General features: G+C 37.5%; 4 protein-coding genes across 15 annotated transcripts; 3 read left to right on the top strand and 1 right to left on the bottom strand.

The window, feature by feature from the left end:
• The first annotated feature begins 1,144 nt into the window (after window positions 1–1,144).
• LOC8281805 (amino acid transporter AVT1I) lies at window positions 1,145–3,242 on the top strand. Its single transcript, XM_015721303.2, has 3 exons — window positions 1,145–1,291; window positions 1,666–2,273; window positions 2,592–3,242. The coding sequence occupies exons 1-3, from the start codon at window positions 1,198–1,200 to the stop codon at window positions 3,108–3,110; spliced, it is 1,221 nt and encodes a 406-aa protein (XP_015576789.2). The 5' UTR covers window positions 1,145–1,197; the 3' UTR covers window positions 3,111–3,242.
• Window positions 3,243–4,569: 1,327 nt separating this feature from the next.
• On the bottom strand, window positions 4,570–13,749 carry LOC8281807. Of its 11 annotated transcripts, none has more exons than XM_048374880.1 (10): window positions 13,323–13,748; window positions 12,648–12,786; window positions 12,481–12,510; window positions 11,316–11,721; window positions 11,180–11,236; window positions 10,697–11,098; window positions 10,401–10,460; window positions 9,854–9,931; window positions 9,666–9,770; window positions 8,723–9,167 (listed from the first exon to the last, which is right to left on the bottom strand). In XM_048374880.1, the coding sequence occupies exons 4-10, from the start codon at window positions 11,719–11,721 to the stop codon at window positions 9,061–9,063; spliced, it is 1,215 nt and encodes a 404-aa protein (XP_048230837.1). In that variant the 5' UTR covers window positions 12,481–12,510; window positions 12,648–12,786; window positions 13,323–13,748; the 3' UTR covers window positions 8,723–9,060. The 11 variants fall into 11 exon arrangements, with proteins under 11 accessions (XP_048230863.1, XP_048230850.1, XP_048230859.1 ...); XM_025157974.2 differs by having other exon boundaries at window positions 11,316–11,706; window positions 13,323–13,747; XM_048374906.1 differs by lacking the exon at window positions 8,723–9,167 and adding an exon at window positions 4,570–4,822 and having other exon boundaries at window positions 12,481–12,786; window positions 13,323–13,744.
• On the top strand, window positions 5,001–7,193 carry LOC8281806 (amino acid transporter AVT1I). Of its 2 annotated transcripts, none has more exons than XM_048374871.1 (3): window positions 5,001–5,453; window positions 5,620–6,230; window positions 6,492–7,193. In XM_048374871.1, exons 2-3 carry the CDS (start codon window positions 5,736–5,738, stop codon window positions 7,002–7,004), a joined length of 1,008 nt encoding a protein of 335 aa, XP_048230828.1. In that variant the 5' UTR covers window positions 5,001–5,453; window positions 5,620–5,735; the 3' UTR covers window positions 7,005–7,193. The 2 variants fall into 2 exon arrangements, with proteins under 2 accessions (XP_048230828.1, XP_015576790.2); XM_015721304.2 differs by having other exon boundaries at window positions 5,001–5,469; window positions 6,492–7,192.
• Window positions 13,329–21,436, top strand: LOC107261509 (pentatricopeptide repeat-containing protein At2g02980, chloroplastic; the record flags this gene model as incomplete). Its single annotated transcript, XM_048370916.1, is given in 7 exon segments — window positions 13,329–13,512; window positions 13,515–13,606; window positions 13,608–13,728; window positions 16,582–16,584; window positions 19,492–20,667; window positions 20,670–20,732; window positions 20,735–21,436. Coding segments are annotated over 7 exon segments (1,737 nt in total), but the record flags the coding sequence as incomplete, so codon positions are not given.
• Between the last annotated feature and the right edge of the window lie 1,255 nt (window positions 21,437–22,691).

The raw sequence follows: 22,691 nt of genomic DNA, 5'->3' as shown, positions 1-22,691 counted from the left end.
AATGGCTATCTACTCATCCTCACTATCCACTTCTTTTACACCCAACTTCAACTTACCTTTTATCACAATTATGGTATACCTATTATTTCTAAGTCCTTGAATTTCTGTGTTTTTCTTTACTTTTTCTTTTTCAAAAAAAATTGAGCTTCATAGTTTTATTTCATATAATTGAATCCTCAGGCTTTCTCTTTTTTTTTTTTTTTTTTGTGAAGTGCAATTAAGTGCATCATTGACCGGTATGATTGCTCGTAAAGTAATAATATACCTAAAATAGTAATTACAAATATTTGAATTTCAATCTATCATTTATACTTAGGGTACAATTTATATGTGTCAAATCTCATATTATTTATGTTTTATCTCCTTAATTGAACTTTATATGTTTAAAAGTCCTTTTAGGGGTATATTCAATTAAAACTTTTACAGATATTTATAGAATTTTTTTTAAGTAAATAATTTTTGCAAGTTTATACACTTTTAAATGACTTTTATAGAGTTTATAAATGTACTAATGACTTTTATAGACTTTATTTTGGAAGACTTTTAAGAGTATATGAATTTGTTATTGACTTTTGTGGATCTTTTTTTGAAAACAATTTATTTACATTTTATGACTTTATAGAAAATTGAACAACTTTTATTGATTTTAATATCATATTTTGATGAAATAAATTAATTTTTGTCATAGGATAAAATAAATATTTTAAAGTAATCAATAAAAAAAGTGGATGTCTTTAAATAATTTAATAAGGTTTCAACGATTTATTATTATTATGATCGTTAATCCATCGTGATTTTTCAATAATATATTGTTTTTGTAAAAGAAAGTCAATAATGCAATAAAAATTTAAAAAACAAACCTGAGGGCTTATATGTAATATAAAATCAAATATAGGAGCTCAATAGAGAGAGAAAAAGAAAGCACCGTTCATTAAGGATCAACAATATACTTATTATCAATTAATATCGTCATGCCTTTTTAAGAATATTTCACGTGGCTGAAAGTCTGAGACTCCAGTCAAATCAAATAAAACTATGGGGACTCAATAGACAAAAACAAAAAACTTAGGGGCTCAAAGATGCATTATTCCAAGAATTATTGGAGCAGAAACATTTGAGGATTTACTTACTATATAAGTAGCAAAAACTGGAGAGCAGGCAACCAACAAAGTTGGTCTTCCTACAAGTAGAGAGGAAATGGAGAGCCAAAACCAGCTTCCGCAAGCACAGGAATCTGGCAGCGGCACCACCTTCCTTAGAACTTGTTTTAACGGAGTTAATACGTTATCTGGTCTCTGTCTTCTTTCTTTCTCACTCTTTTTCTATCCGTTTTATGTTATTCAACTAAAGATATATGTGCACTTGTGCATTGTTAGATACATCTATTTGATTGCTACTATATATAAATATTTGTTTCAATACCCTTGTTTGTCCTGTAAACCTTAAAAGGATTCTGAATTAATTACATAATTCACGTTCTTTTTCTTCCTATGTCAATACTCTTCCTCGACATGCTAGTGCGCGCCAAAGACACCCGATGAATATTTCATGAATAGTAGGCCTTGTCATTATCACATGACATTTAACAAAACAAAAAGAAGAAAGAACACGCGTCATTGTTGTCCCATCAAGTTCCAATCCATAATAACTTGTCCTGTTTTGCAGGAGTCGGAATCCTGTCAATTCCATATGCACTTTCTCAAGGTGGATGGATGAGCTTGATTCTGCTTTTCCTGGTGGCAATATTATGCTGGTATACAGGATTACTCCTTCGGCGATGTATGGATGCAGATCCAGTTATCAAAACTTATCCAGACATAGGGCAGAGAGCTTTTGGATACAAAGGAAGAGCTCTAGTATCCATCTTCATGTATCTTGAACTATATTTAGTAGCAGTTGAATTCTTGATTCTGGAAGGTGACAACCTATACAAGTTGTTTCCAGATATGAGTTTGAAAGTTGCTGGTGTGAAAATTGGAGGGAAACAAGGGTTTATTCTGCTAACGGCCCTTGTAATCTTGCCTACAACATGGTTGAGGAGCTTAGGTATGTTGGCCTATGTTTCTGCTGGAGGTGTTTTGGCTTCTGTTGTGTTGCTTGGTTGTGTTCTCTGGGTTGGCGCTGTCGATGGTGTTGGGTTCCACGAAGGAGACGTGCTTTGGAATTGGGGTGGTTTGCCTACTGCCACAAGTTTGTTTGCCTTCTGTTACTGTGGTCATGCCGTTTTCCCAACGTTGTGTAATTCCATGAAAGACAAAAGCCAGTTTTCGAAGGTAAGATACAACTGGGTAACACTTGCTTAGCGTAGCAAGGAAAAAGTGAAGAGGAAGTATTCTAAGTGTCTTATACTTGGGTATTAATACATTAAATATTTAATACTAATCATATATATTACTCATTTTAATATATCACTAACTATTTCTTAAATATAATATACTCAGAAAAGCATTTGTTATCAAATATCACTAGTTGGGTGCAATAGATTCCACACTGGCATCAGCAAGTGTTTTCCTAGTTATATATCAAATGCATCATTAAATCCATTAAATGAGAAAGAAGTATTATCTAACTTTCTTTCGCTATCATTGCAGGTTTTACTTGTCTGCTTTATTACAAGTACCTTCACCTATGCATCAATGGCGGTTCTGGGTTACCTCATGTATGGAGAATATTTGAAGTCTCAAGTGACATTAAATCTTCCCATAAGAAAAATTAGTGCAAAAATAGCTATATACACTACTCTAGTTAATCCCTTGACTAAGTATGCAGTTGTCACTGCTCCAGTTGCTAAAGCCATCGAGGACGCATTTCGTCTCAACGACAGCAAATCTCTCAGTATTCTCATAAGAACTGCAATTATGATAAGCACGTTAGTGGTAGCATTAACCATTCCGTTCTTTGGCTATGTAATGGCTTTTATTGGGGCTTTTTTGAGTGTGACCGTTTCGATGTTGTTACCATGCCTCTGCTACCTCAGGATTAACAAAGCTGCTCGAACATTCGGGCTTGAGCTGGTGGTGATTGTGGGGATATTGATTTTTGGACTTTTTGTTGCCGTAGTAGGTACATACATTTCTCTCAAACAAATAATAACCCATCTCTGGCACTAATGATGCTGCTAAGCTGATTGACATTTAGATCATCAACCACTAATGTAATCATTTTGCAATAACAAAGGATTATAGAAAGTTTGTGCGAGCTTTTTATAAGGAAAGAGCAACAAGAACAACTTTATTTCTTCATGATTACTTTTGATTCCTTGATGGAGCGATTTGCCCACAACTTTCTGTATAGCTAATATTGAAACTGAACACATAACGTACAATCCCAATCTGCATATCGGATTTAAAGAACACCTGTAGGTGCAACTGGCTGAAAAATAATTTCCAGTATTATGTTTCCTTTTAAATTATTAGAATTATTCTCTGGCTCCAATAATTCTCTTATGTAGTTCAACATATTATTTTTAGTCCAAATAGATATTATCATTTTATGTTTAGAAACAAGATAAGAATCTCGTTTACGTTTTTCTTCTTTTCAATATTTATGTTTTCAGTATATTAATTTTGAGATATTTTATTTTTTAATTTACATTATCAACTTTGAAAGGCACCTATATAATTTTAAATAAATAAAAATTATATATAATATCGTTAAAAATTTAAATATATATATAATTAATAAACTAATTAAAATAACACTCATTAACTATTTATAATTAAAAATAAGAATGTATAATAATTGATTACATTAATGGTATTCTAAAAAACATCCTAAATTTAACTCTATTACGTTTTAAATTTAACTTTGTAAGTTTTGTTTGTAAAAAAATATGAAGTAAAATCACAACTAATAATTTGAGAAAATAAAAATAAAGAAAAAATAAAATACACCAATAGAACACATAAATTTATGTGAAAAATTCATAAACAAATTAGGATAAAAACCACAGGCAGGGATAGAAGAATTTCACTATAAGAAAATAATAGGAGTTACAATATCTCTATTTATAAAGAAAAAAACATTAAAATTCTCTCTTTATAATAGGGGAATACATTGTTAAGACATGTCTTAAAAAGTTTTTGATATTTGAGAGTTAGGTTAAATGATAATTGACAAATAATGTGGGTAATATGTAGAGTGATATCACTTTTTAGGTAGGCTGTGTGCACGTGAAACGAGTGAGTGAAAGCATACTAAGACGTGAATCTGCTCTGGAAGAACCCTCGATGAGAAGGCATACACTACTTGTTCCTCTTCTTTTTCTTGTCCAAAGGCAGAACTTTATGGAAGATAATCAAATTAATACAATGTTTCTAGAATCAGGATTTATGCATTACCCACAATTGCTATGGCTTCCTTATCCTATATAGTAAAGAATCTCTAAGCTAATAGAACCGCTTCCGCTTCATATATTTATTAGTCGAATTTAGAACTAAAGTCGCTCACGAGCTAAATGAGCAGAACTTTTTTTAGTTTGGACTTTATTTAATTAATACACAAATTTAAAAAAGCTTTTACAACGTCGAACTACGTGTAAGTTGTAAGAGATTTGGTGATTTATTGTCTGGACAAATTTGTGACAGCCCCGTCACATCTAAGAACAAAAGTAAGAGACATGAAAGAAAATCTGGATGCTAATATTTTAGAATCTTTAAATGGCCGTAGCAAAATCAGAAGTTGGATGCACTACCCTCTGAACAGTTTTACAACCCCTTTTGCATCTCTTTCAATCATTACAGCAGTGAGATTCTTTTCAATGGCTTCCTTATCCGAGCATAAGTATCCCAAAACAGCTGGGGGACTTATCCAATTCAATTGCCTACAAAGAGAGAACAAAAAATTACCATCGCCATATACACGAAAGACCGGTAATGGTGGTGACATGTGAGTTGGTTCCCTTTTCTGTTCACACTTATTTATAGTGCAAGTCCATCAACAATATTTTCTAATCTCTTAAATAATAAAAACAATAGAAATAAATCAGCAACAAAGATATGATTTCTTCTTTTTCTCTTTTAGAGAATATATCTCTTTTGAATTATTAAGGTGCGTTATAAACATTCCCAACAAGCTTTAAATTTTCAAATTTTTAATATAGAAGAACAATACAGAAAGAGGAAGAAAATGGACGGTTGGTCAAGGCTCATACCCGTTAATGCCATCATGCCCTTCAACGAAATTTCTTTTGGCTTAAAGTCCAAGAGTCTTATCACGTCAAATAAAACAAATACTCAAACATGCATTTTTCCATGTTACTGGAGCAGAAAGTCATGATGAGACTAGAGGATTTACTCAAAACACTTATATAAGTAGCTAAAAATGGATAGTGGGTGACCAATAAAGTGGCACTTCCTACAAGAAGAGAGGAAATGGAGAGCCAAAACCAGCTTCCACGAGCACAGGAGGAATCTGGCAGTGGCACCACCTTCCTTAGAACTTGTTTCAATGGAGTTAATACGTTAACTGGTCTCTTCTTAATTTCTTTCTCACTTTTCTTCTATGTGTCATGATGACACTAAAAATAAGTAACATGCATCTATGTTACATGTTACTTTGTTGTCCCTGTCAATAACTACATTACATTCCAAATGCATAATAATTTGTCCTGTTTTGTAGGAGTTGGAATCCTATCAATTCCATATGCACTTTCTCAAGGAGGATGGTTGAGCTTAATTCTTCTTTTTGTGGTGGCAATATTATGCTGGTATACAGGGTTACTCCTTCGACGATGCATGGATGCAGATCCAGTTATCAAAACCTATCCAGACATAGGAGAAAGAGCTTTTGGATACAAAGGAAGAGCTCTAGTATCCATCTTCCTGTATCTTGAACTATATTTAGTAGCAGTAGAGTTCTTGATTCTAGAAGGTGACAATCTAAACAAGTTGTTTCCTGATTTGATCAGTTTGAAACTAGCTGGACTAAAAATTGGAGGTAAACGAGGGTTTATTCTGCTAACAGCCCTTGTAATCTTGCCAACAACATGGTTGAGGAGTTTAGGTATGCTGGCTTATGTTTCCGCTGGAGGTGTTTTCGCTACTTTTGTGTTGCTTGCTTGTGTTATCTGGGATGGTGCTGCTGATGGTGTTGGGTTCCATGAAGGAGATGTGCTTTGGAACTGGGGTGGTTTGCCTACTGCTATAAGTTTGTTTACCTTCTGTTATTGTGGTCATGCTGTTTTCCCGATATTATGTAATTCCATGAAAGATAAAAGCCAATTTTCTAAGGTATGGTACTCGTGCAGTTTAGAAAATACTTGCCTATACCAGTAAATTAAACATGGCCAAGGAATGTATGACGGACATATAATAGCTTAATATTCCTGGGGTAAGTGGCAAATGAGTGTAATTTATTCGAAATATATGCCATCTCATCACACATATGGCATCAGCAAATCTGTTTTTCCTAATTCAAAATCAAATGCATCATTAAATCTACCGAATGAGAAAAGAAGGATCATCTAACTTTCTTTCGCTATCTCATTGCAGGTTTTACTTGTTTGCTTTATCACAAGTACCATCACCTATGCACTAATGGCAGTTCTGGGTTACCTTATGTATGGAGAATATTTGAAGTCTCAAGTGACATTAAACCTTCCTATAAGAAAAGTCAGTGCAAAAATAGCTATATACACTACTCTGATTAATCCCCTGACAAAGTATGCAGTTGTCACTGCTCCAATTGCTAACGCTATCGAAGACACATTTCGTCTCAACAGCACCAAACCTCTAAGTATTCTTATAAGAACTGCAATTATGATCAGTGTTTTAGCGGTGGCATTAACTATCCCATTTTTCGGCTATATGATGGCTTTTATTGGCGCTTTTTTGAGTATCTCTGTTTCGATGTTGTTACCATGCCTCTGCTACCTTAGGATTAACAAAGCTGCTCGAATTTTCGGGTTTGAGCTGGTGGTAATTGCGGGGATATTGATATTTGGGCTTTTTGTTGGCCTAGCAGGTACATACACTTCTCTCAAACAAATAATAACCCATCTCTGACACTATCCATGGTGTTAAGCTGATTGACAATCAGATCATCAACACTGATGTAATTATGATCAGCATTGAAGAAAGTTTGTGCTAGTTGAGGCTTTTGCTAAGTATAGAAGAATAAAATACTGCATATTTTTGTATGAAGAGCGATAGGAAAAAAATACATTAACTGTATTTCTCCATGATCGCTTGTGATTTTACCCACAATTTTCTATACAGCTAGTATGGAAACTGAGCATATAGGGAATAACTGCAGGAGCACTGCCTGGCATGAATCAATAAATCAACTTCTAACATTATGGATAAAACAAATTGGCAAAATGATCTTGTGCCTGCTTTAGCATAACAATAACTAGACCTAGCCAAAAGATCGCCTCGAACAGCAAACTGGACCAAACCGGACCAGTGGAATCGGAAGCCAGCCCCTAATCAATGGTCATGTTCATGAACCGGCCTAAAAGGGGCAAGGGTAAGTTAAAATTCTAAATTGAGTGAACTTGAACTGATGATACGAATCCTTAAAAGAAGTAAATTTTAAAAAATAAATTTTTAATCTTATGTTTAAGTTTGATCCATTTATGGCTTAGATAAAAAAATATAAAATAAATACAAAAATATTACTTGATGTTATTTAAATATTTAGTTAAATTCAAATTTAGTTAACACTTAGAAAAAATAACTAAATAAATTATGATACTTAACCGTTATGAAATATATAGTTATTATCATAAATTTTACAAAATATATAACATATGTTAAAGGGTGTGATGAATTTTTATTTTTTTAAAATTATAGTTTTCACAATTTTTTTAAATTTTAAATTTTAATTTTTTTATTATTTGAATCAGAATCGAACCGGCATTAACTGGAATCATAATGAACTTCAACCACAAATGGTCCTGCTCAAAGCTCAACGTCTAAATGAACTGGTGGTTCCGGACTGGTTCAGACCCTTAGCCAGGTCTAACACTAACCATCATCCGATGTTGCTTGAAGGAGATTAGCAGGAGCTAATCGCAGACAATATTGACACTGTACTCCAACAATGATTCTATACAATCAGGTTAACTTAGCCAAACTCAAGTTTCAGCTGAATCCTCGGTAAAGTTAGTTTGTCTCAAATCGCTGTGCTTTTAATACAATCAACATCACCAACAGGCAGTTAGGCAGTGAGACTCAAGATGCAAGTCATTACCGTAGACAGCATATAGTTGACAGAAGAGCATAAAGTTGGATATGGAAGACAAAATATAAGGAAGAAAAACAATTGGATATGAAGTCGTTTAGTAGAGCAATATTGCCGTAATTACATTGCTGGTCAAACTATGAGTATGAGATATTGGACTATCTACCCTGTAAAATTTGTCTACCAAAGAAATTCCTAATGTTATGTTGCCATTCTAAATATATATATCAAAAACTTATCATGTGAGGTTTGTCAAAATTCTAGTAACCATTGGAGATAAATGTCGCCACCTTCAGCTTCTCCTTCCACTGCTCAACTTCGCGATACATGACAGTGACTTCAACTTTATGTGTTATCAGTTGTGTTACAAGTTAAGTTCTGTTCAGCAGGAGCTAAATCAAATTAGATTTCAGATAGCATGTCTAGAGTGACAAAATGGCTTTAATTAAAAATCTTATTCAGATTCCATTTTGCAGTTAGCAAACCACATATTCTATCTGCAGAATTAAATGAAAAAATAACTATAAGTAATCTTAAAGATACAAAGTCATATGCACTTAAGATAGTTTAGGAAAAATAGGTACTACAATATAGAGATTTGATTTTGCAACTATTTTGGTTATTACTTTATGATGTAAAGGAAAAAGAAAAAAGCACTATCTAAAATCCTTGGGAGAACACTATTGAAAATATTACTTTAGTGGAAATTGCAAGTAATTGAGAATTGACTCGTGGCAAAGTACACCAAAAAATTTCGTAGTTCTCCAAGATCTTATGCTTCTGGTTGATATGCTTTGTGGGGTCAAGTATTCATCTTATGGCACCTAAGTTAAAACCAGAGACTTCAATTTGTTTCAGCTGCAATAATACCAGCTATTACAAGCAAACAACTCCAAAGCACCTTCTATTCAACCAATATAAGCCTTGTAAAACTTGAAACTTGGGGCATGAAGAAACATTTCTAAGATCCACAATTATCTGGCCTATCAAAAAATCACTAACAAGTTAGTGTTATGAACATTGATGCTATTGTTTCAGTTTTGCATATTCTATCATTTGAAAGGTTTATGAATAACTTTACTAGTAGGATTATACAACAATTGATGCACATTAAGAAAGAAATCCCAGAAAGCTGCAATAACATCTGGCAGAATGTATTTCTTTCTTCCACTTCAAAACTAAACACTTCCAACTTTTCAACATGGTTACTATTCCCATTCACTTGGTTTGCCAAACCAAACAATCACCTAGGATATGCAACTTTTATTCCTAGAACTAAATTTTGAAATATTTTCCTGTCCCTAGTCAACTCCTTTGATTGGTAATGCTAGCATTTGACGTTCTTCCCAAGAAATCCTCCAAATTGCCAAATAATTGAAAATGGAGTAAAACAAGGGTTCTGAGAAATTTTTTGGACATGTACATGTCCACAAAATAAATAAAATATACAAATGTAACTGATAGGAAAAGGCATAACACACCTCCACGCAATGTGCTAGCATTTCCCAATCGGGCTTCACGTCGTAATTGGCTTAAGCGCATTCTTCCTTTCTCTGGGATCATCTTGTCCTGAACTTCAATGCTCACTACCATAACATTGGCATTGTAAGTCCCACATATGGGCCAAACACCCGAATCAAAGCATCAAATGAAACAAATTAACACATACCAGGTACAGATTGATCGACTCTCCCATTTACATTAGAATCATGCATGCTATCCACTTCCGATCGATGATAATCTGCAACTATAAATCCCGAAAATGCAAGTTAATACTTAAGAATCTAGTGATCTAAGAGTATGACATCTCAGAGTTCAGCATGTTTCTACACAGATCAATGTGACTTCACAAAGAATCTCCAATCCGGGTGCTTACCTTATAGACCAGAGTCTGTTCAGAAGGAGTTATCATATAAAACTAATCAGGCAAAACATTATTCATGGCAATACAAATTATAAATTTGGAGGGAAAGCTACAGACCTACTGCATAAAGAGTTCTAAAGCTTGTTTTAAGTGACACAACATTTCTACATGCATAAAACTATCAGTTCGTAGCACAATACCTGCTGAAGAACCATCAAGATAGCTTGCAGTCTGGGGAAACAGTACAACTCTTAACCAAATGTAAACACTTAAAATCTAAAAAAGCAACTTGAAACTCCTATTAGGGAGTTTATAAGATATTAATGCCATGACAACAAAGAACAAATCTAACCTGCTCTACTACCATCTTCTTCTCCAAATAGATCTGCAATAATCCTCTGCCTATGATCATCTGGAACAAATGCAGCAGATTGACCGGATATAAGCATTGTGATGCAACAAGAATATTCAAATAAGACTGCGATCTAGATTGGATAAGTCCAAGAGTGAAGGAAAGGCAATTCTTTCAAGACTTCCTCCCACTAAGGGACTATGTCCAGGTAGCAGCACTCAGTCAGAAACAGAAACTAGCAAGTTTGATTATGGTTTTTCCAGTTATTCCCTCAAACCATTTCTGAGAAAGTTCACCTTTAGAGGTTTGGTGATCCAAATGCCAGAGCATGTGATCTTCAATTACTTCTTGCACTAACGAGTTACTTCTTGACCGGGCCTGACGCCTAAATTCACTCAAACGAACAACTGTTCCCTGTGAATCTCCGCATGAATGTTTTTGTATCTTCTCCTGCAGTTGTGAATGGTTTTTGGACCGAGCTTGATGTCGAATCTGAGTCAGACGAATTCTTCTTCCTTGCATATGCTCAACCATGGACTCTCCAAGCCTCTCTTGCAACAATAAATTGCATTGTGATCGAGCTTGACGTCGAATTTGACTCAAGCGTGGAGTTCTACTTCCCTGGAATCCAATCTCTTCACTTCTCACACAATCAACTACAGATGTCACTTCAACTTGTTTCCCAGGAGATTTAAGATCTGAAAAGAAATGCTAGGTAAGCAACATACTAAGGGCATATAATATCGAAATTAAAAATGAAAAGTAACAATGACCAGTACCTGCAGCATGGTTCATACTTCCCGATGAATCTTGATCCCCTGGAGTAATGTCAAACCCTGATTATATAACTATTAACATAACATCAGTCAAATGTCTAACAAATTAGAATTGACTATCGAACTCTAAAGCACTTACCTTCTTGATTCTGATCATTCCTATATACACCATCTAAGCTATCAGATTCTAACATGAGTTCAGCAGATTGTGCAAGAATCAACAGATGATCATTGCCTCCCTTAGAGTTGCTTTCTGCATCAACATGCTCTCTGTCTAATTGCATTTGTTCAATTGAATATGTTCCTTTGTCCTCAACCTTTCTATTTTCAGTAGATTCTTCAACAATTTGGCTGTCCTTACCAATTGCCCACTGATGTGAAGCAGCAAGCCAGAGTGTCTTCCACAACTTCTGCTGTACATTATTGGACACTTGAAGCAACTCTCTTTCTGCTGTTTCACTTAATTTTCCATCTTTTTCATTTAGACACAAAACTTTCTTCTGTTGTGAAAAGTCTTGAACATTATCTCTCTGTTTGATGGTCATCTTCAACAGTCAATGCATCCAAGGACAAAAAATATGAAATATCTAATAACACACTGCTCTACTTTCAGAACCACTAAAAACTAAGAAAACAAACAAACAAACAAACAAAAGACAGAAGTCAAAATGCACAAAATCTAGCTTTCCATTTATAGACCTTTTGCTAATAATTCCATGGCCCAATTTAAGTAAAAAGGGGGAAAATTGTCTCTAGAATTCAAAAATGAAGAATAATGAGACACTTAATCATAAGCTAACACTGAACCATTTACAACGACAAATTGGGATTCAAACATGAAGAATAATGAAATTTCCCAGTATAGTAGAAGAATAAATGCTCACCCTAAACATTATATAGATAACCAAGAACACAAGAATGAAATTGAACCAAACATTTCTGGAAAAAAATTGCAAAATAACAAAACCCACTAGTATTTACTAATGGCATCAGGGTTGATACCTAAACATCTATAAAAACCCAGTTCAAAAAGAAAGCAAAAATAAAGTACACATCATATTGTTATTTTCAGATTTAGGCCAGTTGCAGTTTTTGTTTAATCAACAGTAAAGCAATGTAAGTTGAGTAATAAAGGTAGAGTATAAATAAAAAGAAAAGGAAAAGATAAAATAAGGTTGCCATTGATTGGAACAAAATAGAAAACAACAGTAGGTCAATGGGTAGAATAATACTAAAAGAACGGAAGAAAAGTCCAATAATAATAATAATAATAATAATAAGAGAGAGATAGATGGCGGGCTTACCAGAAAGTACAAATATTTAAAAGAAAAGGTCTGGTTCAGTACAGGAAGCAACACCAGCAAGAATGAAGAGTGAAGAGAATGAGGATGAAAATAAAAAATTTAAGAACCCTAAAACAAAAAGAAAGGGTCAAGTTTCCTAGGAATGTAAATCAAAGTGGGTCACTTACTTTCTTGCCTTTTCGAGTTCAAAATCTGCAAGACTTGTTTCTTAACGTAGCAAGATCCAATGGGAGATTTGTTATATAGCAGGTCTTTGTCCTCACTTGTTGGCTGCCACATGCCCGCCATTTTCTTTTCTTTTCTTTCCTAATTAGCCAAATCATTTTGGGATAAATGTTTATATTATTGAAAAATTTAACACTCTTAAATAAACACTAGAAGACAAAAATTATCTATTTACCAGTCAATTAGTTTGTATGTTGCTTATATCTTTTTCTACCTGAAATTTATAATTTGACATGAGAAATTAAAGTAATCAAAATATAGTTTGTGAGATATGCATTGAACAATCTCTAAGTTATTTTATCGGTCCATTAATATAGTTAGTATGTTAATTTTGCTTGTTTTATTGATAAATTTTAATTTTAATTTTCTTTTAAAAAAAATTATGAATCTATTAGGAATATATATAGTTTATGGGTAAATTAAAATGAGCAGCAGAACTATAGAAACGAAGGACTTTATATTTTATAAATTTAATTTTAATAGTTATGAAATTAAATAAACTAATAAAATTCTTTTCAAATAAACTTAATTTATAATAAAATTATAGATAAAAAAGTATTTACTCCATACACATATTGCACTATTTTCTTTATTATTTAGAACAATAAAACACGTACCATTGAAGGACTGCATCCCCATCTTCACTAGTGACTAAATTTCCTCCCTCAAAACACAGCACAAATGACGCACCATACTCTCTATCTCTTCTACCAAAATGCACTTCCCTATAAGAACTCAAGCAAATCCATGCCTTCACCATCAAAACCCACCTCCAAAATGACCTCCACATTCTAATCAGGCTCCTCCGCTTAATCCTACGTCGTCCTCTATGGAGCATGCGCACCGCATGTTCGATCAAATTCCCCAAACATACATTATTCTCATCAATACCATGGCTCGTGTTCTATTCTCGATCCAACACCCCACTCAATGCGATTTTCCTTTTTGTTAAAGTCTTAAATGATGGTTATCTTGCAGATAATTACACTTTTCCTTCTTTACTTAAAGCTTGTATATAGCTAAGTGTCACGAAACTTCGGCTTAAATTAATTTGCTTGACAAAGTCGAACTAAGTAAGCCTAGATGTGAATTGAGAGAGATTGTAGGTAAGCAAAGTAGACAGCAGGGGTTTAGGACTTGGGTAGGGTAGAAAGTTGAAAGCACTTGAGCTTTGTAAATATGAAGAGCTTTATTAAGTTTCAAACCTTCCTCTTGTATCTTACAAATGATAAATGGGGAGGGTATTTATAGGCTTCTCACCTCCTCAACTTGTGGCTAGGAATCATTTTTCTAGAATTGTCTACAAGCTACTTGTGTACAAGGTTTCCTTTGGAAGCTACTTTATGTATAAACAAGGGAAGCTTCTAGGCAGCTCCTTGGCTTGGCATACGACTTTGCATCCTCCAGCAATTTCTAGATCCTTCCCTTGGTTTCCTTGGGCAGCCAACTTGGGCTAGGCTGCAGCATTGGGTTGGGCATATTTCTGCCCATGGAGAAGCCTTGCCTTGCCCAAGATGAGGTGGGCTGTAACACCCTCCTCCACTCAATCTCGCGACGTCCTCGTCACGCCTTGAGCTTTGTAATTTTGGATATGCTCGGGGAATTGCCATAGCAAATCTTCACGTTCCCACGTAACCTAGGTGTCGGACAAATTTTTCCACTTCACCAAGTATTCGGTGTAGTTGGAAACTCCTCTTCTTCTTATCACTCTATCCGCAAGGATGCATTCAATCTCCTTGTCGAACTCGGTGACAACGGCTGTTGGAGCTCTTCTAGATTCACCACGGCTGGGGTCTTCCCTGTCTTTGTGGTATGGCTTGATCATACTCACATGGAAAACATTATGGATTTTTAATCTCGAGGGCAGTTGGAGCTGGTAGGCAGCAGCACCAACACGTTTCACAATTGGGAATGGGCCTTCATATCTCCTTACCAAGCCTTTATGCACTTTGCGGAGGGACTTGAACTGATTAGGCAGCAGCTTCACCATCACCAAGTCGCCAGCGTTGTATTCCTTAGGGCGTCTCTTCACGTCAGCCCACTTCTTCATGCGCTTCGCTGCTTTATCGAGGCATGCCCTTGTTATATCTGCCTCTTCGTGCCATTCCCTTGCAAACTTATAGGCGGAAGGGTTGGCTCCTCCATAGCCAACAGCAATGGCATTAGGCATCAATGGCTGTTGTCCCATAATAACTTCGAAGGGACTCGCCTCGTTGGAGGTTGTATGAGAATTGGGCTACGTCAAGCAGTTTTGCCCAATCTCGCTGGTGACCACTAACATAGTGCTTTAGGTAGAGTTCCAGCAAGGCATTAATCCTTTCCGTTTGGCCGTTGCTTTGCGAATGAAAGCTTGTGGAGAAGTTGAGGTCTGTGCCCAGCAACTTAAATAACTCTCGCCAAAACTTGCCAATAAACCGAGGGTCTCCATCGCTGATTATACTCTTCAGTAAGCCCCACAGCTTCACAATATTCTTAAAGAAGAGACGAGCTGCCTCGTCTACTTTGCAGTCCGTCGGGGAAGGGATAAAAGTAGCATACTTGCTAAATCTATCCACAATAACCATGATACTTCCGGATCCTTCGGATTTCGGTAGGGCCACAATGAAGTCCATTGAGACACTATCCCACGGCCTTTCAGCGATAGGAAGAGGTTCAAGTAGGCCAGCAGCCTGTTGTTGTTCCACCTTGTCTTGTTGGCATACAAGGCAGGTCCGAACATAGGCCTCCACATTGTCCTTGAGTTGCGGCCAATAGTAGTTTTATTGGACTAGCGCAAGTGTGCGAGTCATGCCAGGATGTCCAGCCCACAAGGAGTCATGGCACTCCTTCAGAATTTCTCTCTGCAGATTTCCCCACTTCGTCACATAGACTTGATTGCCAACAGTGAGGAGAAGGCCATCTTTCTCCCAAAATCATCGAGTTTTTCCCTCGATCGCCAGCTTGATGATGCTCTTGGCCAAAGTGTCTTGCTGCATTTCTTCCTTGATGCGGCTAAGGAAGTCGCTCTTCGGCGTGCTAGCAGCAATGGAAGCCAACTCCGCTTTTCTACTCAACGCATCAGCGACAACGTTGGCTTTCCCTGGCTTATATTCAAGCTTGTAGTCGAATTCAGCCAAGAAATCTTGCCAGCGTGCTTGCTTAGGACTCAACTTCTTTTGAGTCTGGAAATAGCTTGTAACCACATTATCCGTTAAAATAGTGAACTTGCTGTCGAGCAAGTAATGTCTCCATGTGCGCAAGCAGTGGACGACGGCGATCATTTCCTTCTCTTGGACAGTATACCGCCTCTCCGTTTTGTTGAGCTTGCGACTTTCATAGGCGATTGGGTGCTTATCTTGCATGAGGACGCCTCCAATGGCATAATCCAAGGCATCTGTATGCACCTCAAATGGTTTTCTATAATCGGGTAGCAACATAACAGGCTCCATTGACATAGCATCCTTCAAGGCTTCGAATGCAGCTTGGCATTCCTCACCCCAATTCCATGCCTTATTCTTATTGAGTAATTCCGTCAATGGAGAGGCAATGGCAGAATAGCCTTTGATGAACTGCCGATAATAGTTCACCAACCCAAGAAAAGATCGCAACTCGGGCACTTTGGAAGGAGGTTGCCATTCTTGGATGGCTTTAACTTTTGCTGGATCCATAATCAACCTGCCATCCTTGATTCGATGGCCAAGAAACTCCACTTCTTCTTTCGCGAATGAGCATTTCTCGCGCTTTATGTACAGCTCGTGTTCGCGGAGTACTTGGAAGACTTGCTTGAGGTGTTACACATGCTCCTCAAGACTGTTGCTGTATATAACAATGTCATCCAAATAAACAACCACAAACTTATCAAGAAAGGGATGTAGTACCTTATTCATGAGGGTGCAGAAGGTGGCAGGGGCATTAGTGAGACTGAAAGGCATGACCAAGAACTTGAAAACTCCATATCGCGTCACACATGCTGTCTTCGGCACATCACCAGGTGATATGCAGACTTGGTAGTAACCAGACCGCAAGTCCAGCTTTGAAAAGTATCGAGCCTTCCCCAATTGATCGAACAAGTCGGCAATCAAGGGGATTGGATACTTGTTCTTGATGGTAATCTTGTTTAAAGCCCGATAATCTATGCACATACGTAGCGAACCGTCCTTCTTTTAAAAGAGGATTGGCGCACCATATGGGGCCTTCGATGGCTGGATATAGCCCGAATCAAGTAAGTCTTGGAGCTGTTTTCTCAATTCAGCCAGCTTCGGATGTGCCATGCGGTAGGGTGCCATGGCAGGAGGTTTAGCACCAGGCTCGAGCTCAATATGGTGATCCACATCTCGCTTTGGTGGTAACTTTTTGCGGCAGCTTCAGCGGCATCACGTCCTTGTATTCATCAAGGATTGTTTCGATGGATGGTGGCAAAGTCGGGACAGACTGCTCAACATCATCCTCATCGTTGAGCTCCCTCATAGTTGCGACGTAACACTCCCCGTTCTTGAGACCCCGCTTGAATTGCAAGGTAGAGATCACAGCAGGTTTTGATTTTGCCATGCTCTTCAAGGGGATCACTCGAAGCTTGGAAGCATCGAGGATCACTAGAGATCTCATGGAAGGGACCGGAATGGCATAGGCTTTATAGAAGAATGCTAGACCAAAGACAACCTTAAAATCATCCATAGGCACAACAGTAAAGTCTAGCGTACCTTGCCAATCACCAACTTACACCTTCACATTTTCCGCAATGCCATGCATAGGCTTTGCCTCCGAATTGACAGCCTTAATCGTGCCGACTCCTTTGGATAGCTTCAGGCCTAGGCGCTTCGCCTCGTGCACGTCCATGAAGTTGTGCGTAGCACTCGTATCGAGCATGGGGCATGCAGCTTTGCCCTCAATGAACGCATCGATGTAAAGCAGGCCTCTCTCCTTGGAGACTGAGCAAGAGATGAGCTTTGACAACGCACCTAAGTGCTGTAGAGAACCCATGCCAGCTTGGGGTTCTTCTTGGCAGTTATCTTTGTTGAATTCTGCCATGATGGCATTCATCGCCTTTCGATTTGGGCAGTCTCTCACCCAGTGTGGACCATCGTAATGAAGCAAGGCTTAGGCGGCTTAAAGGCAGCAGGTTTGTCTTTGTGCAACGAGTCTTTGCCGTGCTTTGAATTGTCGCCAGAGGACTTCTGGTAGCCACTCTCCTTACGTTTGTTGAAGTCCCTCTTTTGGCCTCCCTCACTCTTGGAAGAGCTAGGCTTCTTGCCCTTGTCTTGAGTAGAGTAGTCCTTGAGGTTCTCCACTACGGCAATTGCTTCATTAATGGTCTGCACTCCGCGTCGCTCGAGCTCCATCTTCACCCAATCCTTCAGCCCATCTTTGAAATCAAAGAGGAGTTGATCGTCGGTTAGGTCTGGGATCTCTAGCATGAGAGTCGTGAATTCCTTGACGTAGTCGACAATGCTTCCTGTTTGCCTTAGCCTACGCAACCTGCGTCGTACCTCATCGTTGGCATTATAAGGCACAAACTGCTTGCGAAGTTCGGTCTTGAACTGTTCCCACGTGTTGATGACGCAAAGCCCCTTCTCCCTTTCGGAATGTTTCCTTCTCCACCAGAGTTGGGCGGAATCCCTTAGGAAGATGGCAGCATTGCTAATCTTCGAGAAGTCATCTGTGACGTTCATCGCCTTGTAGTATTGATCAAGACCGAACAAGAAGTTTTCCACCATAGTGGCGTTGCGTGTGCCATTGTACATGGCAGGCTTAGGGACTTTCAATCCATGCGGGACAGCGGAACTAGTAGTGGCAGCTGTGCTTGTCGAGGGTGGACTACCTCTACGAAGAGCATCCATCTCCCTACGAAGCTCTTTCAGCTCATCTCGTAGGGTCTTTTGCTGGTTGGCGAACTCCTCCCTAAGGGAGCGTAGTTTTCCCCGAAAGGCTTTACCAAGATCTTCGATCATGGCCTTGGTAGCCCTTGTGATCTCCATGTTTTCGTGGATGAGGTTGTCAACCTGATCACTAAGCTCGCCAATAGTCGAAGTCACGCTAGCCAAATCTTTCTCAAGGCTAGCAACTCTGGACTCCACAGGCTTGCGCGCTGGAGCCTTGGATTTGCCCCGTCTAGGCTGTAATCATTGTTCCTCACGCCCGCGGGTCTGCTCAGTGCGTTGCTCTTCGACCGCAGCAGCCACAATTCCTTCCTCGCTTGCCATCACTCAAATCACTTCCACCAGCGGTACCTAGGATTCAAACCGTTGCTCTGATACCACCTGTCATGAAACTTCGGCTTAGAGGTCAGCCAAGTCGCACGACGCTTAGTTAACTTGCTTGACAAAGTCGAACTAAGTAAGCCTAGATGTGAATTGGGAGAAATTGTAGGTGAGCAAAGTAGACAGCAGGGATTTAGGACTTGGGTAGAGTAGAGAGTTGAGAGCACTTGAGCTTTGTAAATATGGAGAGCTTTATTAAGTTTCCAACCTTCCTCTTGTATCTTACAAATGATGAATGGATGGGGTATATATAGGCTTCCCACCTCCTCAACTTGTGGCTAGGAATCATTCTTCTAGAATTTTCTACAAGCTACTTATGTACAAGGTTTCCTTTGGAAGCTACTCTATGTACAAACAAGAGAAGCTTCTAGGCAGCTCCTTGGCTTGGCACACAACCTTGCATCCTCCAGCAATTTCTAGATTCTTCCCTTGGTTTCCTTGGGTAACCAACTTGGGCTAGGCTGCAACATTGGGCTGGGCATATGTTGGGCATATTTCTGCCCATGGACAAGCCTTGCCTTACCCAAGATGAGGCGGGCTGTGACATAAGCTTTTCAAGAAGGTAAACAATTGCATGACCTTACTATCAAACTTGGGTTAAATGATAATGTCTATATGTTTCCTGCACTTATAAATATGTACACGGAGTGTAATGATGTCGATGGAGCTCGACGTGTGTTTGATAAGATACTAGAACCATGTGTTATTTCATATAATGCTATCATAATGATTTATGCTCGAAGTAATAGACCTAATGAAGCATTGGCGTTGTTTCGCGAATTGCAAGCGAAGAAGCTTAAACCTACTGATGTTATCATGCTTAGTGTTTTATCATCTTGTGCTTTTTTGGGAGCGTTAGATTTAGGGAAGTGGATTCATGAATATGTCAAGAAGAATGGTTTTGATAAATATGTCAAGGTGAACACTGCACTAATAAGTATGTATGCCAAGTGTGGGAGCTTGGATGATGCAATTTCTGTCTTTCAGAACATGAGGGTAAAACATACCGAGACTTGGTCAGCAATGATTGTGGCCTATGCAACTCATTGGCAGGGTAATAAAGCTATATCAATGTTTGACGAAATGGGATAGGCTAGAGTGCAACCAGATGAAATTACATTTTTGGGTTTGTTTTATGCCTGCAGTCATACTGGGTTAGTAGATGAAGGTCTTGGTTACTTCTATAGCATGAGTGACAGCTATGGGATTATGCCTAGGATCAAGCATTATGGGTGCACGGTAGATTTGCTAAGTCGAGCTGGGCACTTGGATGAAGCTTACAAGTTCGTAGATGGATTGCCAATCAAGCCTATACCCATACTATGGCGAACCTTGTTATCTGCTTGTAGCAGCCATGGCAATTTAGAATTAGGGAAGCAGGTGTTGGAGCGAATATTTGAACTAGATGACTCTCATGGTGGAGATTATGTAATTCTATCAAACATGTGCGCTAGAGCTGGGAAATGGGAAGATGTGGATTCCTTGAGAAAATTAATGATTGATAGAGGAGCGGTAAAGATTCCTGGATGTAGCTTGACAGAGGTAAACAGTGTGGTGCATGAATTCTTCTCTGGGGAGGGAGTGCAATACATTTCTATAACTATCCATGAGGCACTAGATGAGTTGGTGGAGGAATAAAAATTGGTCAGTTATGTACCTGATATTTCTCTAGTCTTTCATGCTGAAATGAATGATGAGGAGAGGGAAATTAATCTTAGATATCATAGTAAAAATTAGCAATTGCTTTTGGCCTTCTTAACACTCCGCCAAGGACAACAATCCGTGTGGTGAAGAAGGGAATTGCCATTCTGCTGCTAAATTTATATCACTGACTTCCAATAGGGAAATCATTCTTAGAGATATTTACCTTGACCGGAAATCATTCTTGTGAATTAAAATCCCTCCTTATTATGACCGGGATATTTACCTTGACGCTTATCTTTCAATAACACTTCTCTATTAGTTACAAAATATGAAGGATATGGACCTGATTTTGCATTATCTCTAGAATCGCTATCAAATAATACAAGTACTTGGAATCATTAAGAGCAAGGAAGAGCAGGACAGGTTGGTTCCAATTGGTGGTTCTGTAAGTTCTCATCAGGATTATCATTGTCCGAGTATATGACCGTTGATGTACAGAAGCTGGTATGGATCATTATTGTTTGTTGTACTCTCTTTGCTCATCATAGGGAAAAGAAATTAAAAAAATAAAAGTAAAAACATTCTTGTTTGTAAAGAATGCATAATGTACCCAACATGGGTTTCAGGAAATGTGAGCGCCTAACTCATTTTGATCTTAATTTGCATTTATAATGTCCCTTCTAAATCCATTGACCTTTCATACTTATTTTTGCCACGGCCATATGGACAAAGAATGTATAGTTTATACTCTACATTCTTTGCCTCTTTGGTGATTTGAATCCTCAACTGTTGTTTGTCTTTGTGTGCCTTTACTGTTAAATATTTAGTATCTGCAGTGTAAAAGTTGGTTCTCCTATTCAATGGAGAATTCTTTTTTAATTAATTCGGTGATACTGATTCCATTGATAATTGAATCAAGTATTGTTTTCTTATTATGTTTTGGCGGTCATGTTCATACATGCAATTTGTGATGTGGAAATCAGAGTGAGAGGGTTTCCACATGTTCATATGAACCTCCGCTGTAACTTGCACATATTAATGACTCACTCTGAAGTCAAGAAATCACCCAAGAGAAGGCATAAAAAAAAAACACAGCGTATTCTGTACTGAATCAATAAGATACCTCTGAATGTCTCCTTGTAAGAACTTGAAGGCTTTCATCAACTAAAGAAAACAAGAATATGAACAGTTAGCTAATGCTTGTTAAAAATACTGCTTTTGTGTAGAGAGTAAATTCTTTTATCTTTGGCATGAAGGAGGGCCATGAGTTTTCGCATCAATCAATTAGGATTTTGGCGTTTGAAATAGAAGAATTTAAAGAAGGTAACGGTTTTATGTCTAATAAGATTAAGTAAATGAAACATTTTTTTTATTCTGTATCTTGTTTTGGACTTTTAATTTAATTGAAGATTACTTCTATATGAACATCTCAGTGGTGCCAACAATGTAGGAGAGTTTACTCTTTTTCTTTTTCTTCTTTATGCCCTAAAAAGGAACAATAAACTATAGACATATGGGAAGTCATAGAATCATATTCAGAAAATTTAGCATATTACATATAGAATTTGGCTCTCACTCATGGTGTGTACAGGCTGACTTTCTCAGTAGTGTGAAAGCAAGCAGCAAACCAGAGCAAGTGGCTCTCCTTGTTAATAAAACCTGTCTGCAGTGACAATAAAATCCAATATTGAATTGAATACGTCTCTCTATTGGTTACCCATAATTACATGTCTACCTAAATGCAACCTGATCACTTTGACCTGCTCGTTGTTCTACTTCCCACCTATCTACTACAGAAATATGAAAACATGAACTTACCCAAAAATCATTATTATATATAATTCAAAATATAATACAAAATCTCCTTAAAAAAGTACTAATATATAGTAATACACAATTATGGTTCAGAAAGAATACTAAATGAACACTTCTATGAAAATAAAACATTTTTTATTTTGTTGAGTTCAGGCCCAAGGATAACCAAACACAATTCAAAAATCAAAATAATGGATTCTTGGGAAGGAATCAAGATTAGGGTCAACTTGGATCTATAGCTAATGCATTATTGGAAAATAAGAGCCGACATATAGCAATCATGGGGAAATG

This window comes from Ricinus communis, chromosome 1, assembly GCF_019578655.1.
Source record: "Ricinus communis isolate WT05 ecotype wild-type chromosome 1, ASM1957865v1, whole genome shotgun sequence".
NCBI lineage: Eukaryota > Viridiplantae > Streptophyta > Magnoliopsida > Malpighiales > Euphorbiaceae > Ricinus > Ricinus communis.
Note: the sequence above shows the minus strand (reverse complement) of the source record. Positions and strands in the feature narration are given on the sequence as shown.

Excerpts from the sequence above, each read along its gene's own strand:
- LOC8281805 (XM_015721303.2), top strand. The coding sequence starts at position 1,198 with ATGGAGAGCCAAAACCAGCTTCCGCAAGCACAGGAATCTGGCAGCGGC. Across the intron at positions 1,292-1,665 it reads CGGAGTTAATACGTTATCTG|GAGTCGGAATCCTGTCAATT; the intron begins GTCTCTGTCTTC and ends CCTGTTTTGCAG. Across the intron at positions 2,274-2,591 it reads ACAAAAGCCAGTTTTCGAAG|GTTTTACTTGTCTGCTTTAT; the intron begins GTAAGATACAAC and ends CTATCATTGCAG.
- LOC8281806 (XM_015721304.2), top strand. The coding sequence starts at position 5,373 with ATGGAGAGCCAAAACCAGCTTCCACGAGCACAGGAGGAATCTGGCAGT. Across the intron at positions 5,470-5,619 it reads TGGAGTTAATACGTTAACTG|GAGTTGGAATCCTATCAATT; the intron begins GTCTCTTCTTAA and ends CCTGTTTTGTAG. Across the intron at positions 6,231-6,491 it reads ATAAAAGCCAATTTTCTAAG|GTTTTACTTGTTTGCTTTAT; the intron begins GTATGGTACTCG and ends ATCTCATTGCAG.
- LOC8281807 (XM_048374880.1), bottom strand. The coding sequence starts at position 11,721 with ATGACCATCAAACAGAGAGATAATGTTCAAGACTTTTCACAACAGAAG. Across the intron at positions 11,237-11,315 it reads GAATGATCAGAATCAAGAAG|GGTTTGACATTACTCCAGGG; the intron begins GTAAGTGCTTTA and ends TTATATAATCAG. Across the intron at positions 10,461-10,696 it reads GGATCACCAAACCTCTAAAG|ATGATCATAGGCAGAGGATT; the intron begins GTGAACTTTCTC and ends CATTTGTTCCAG.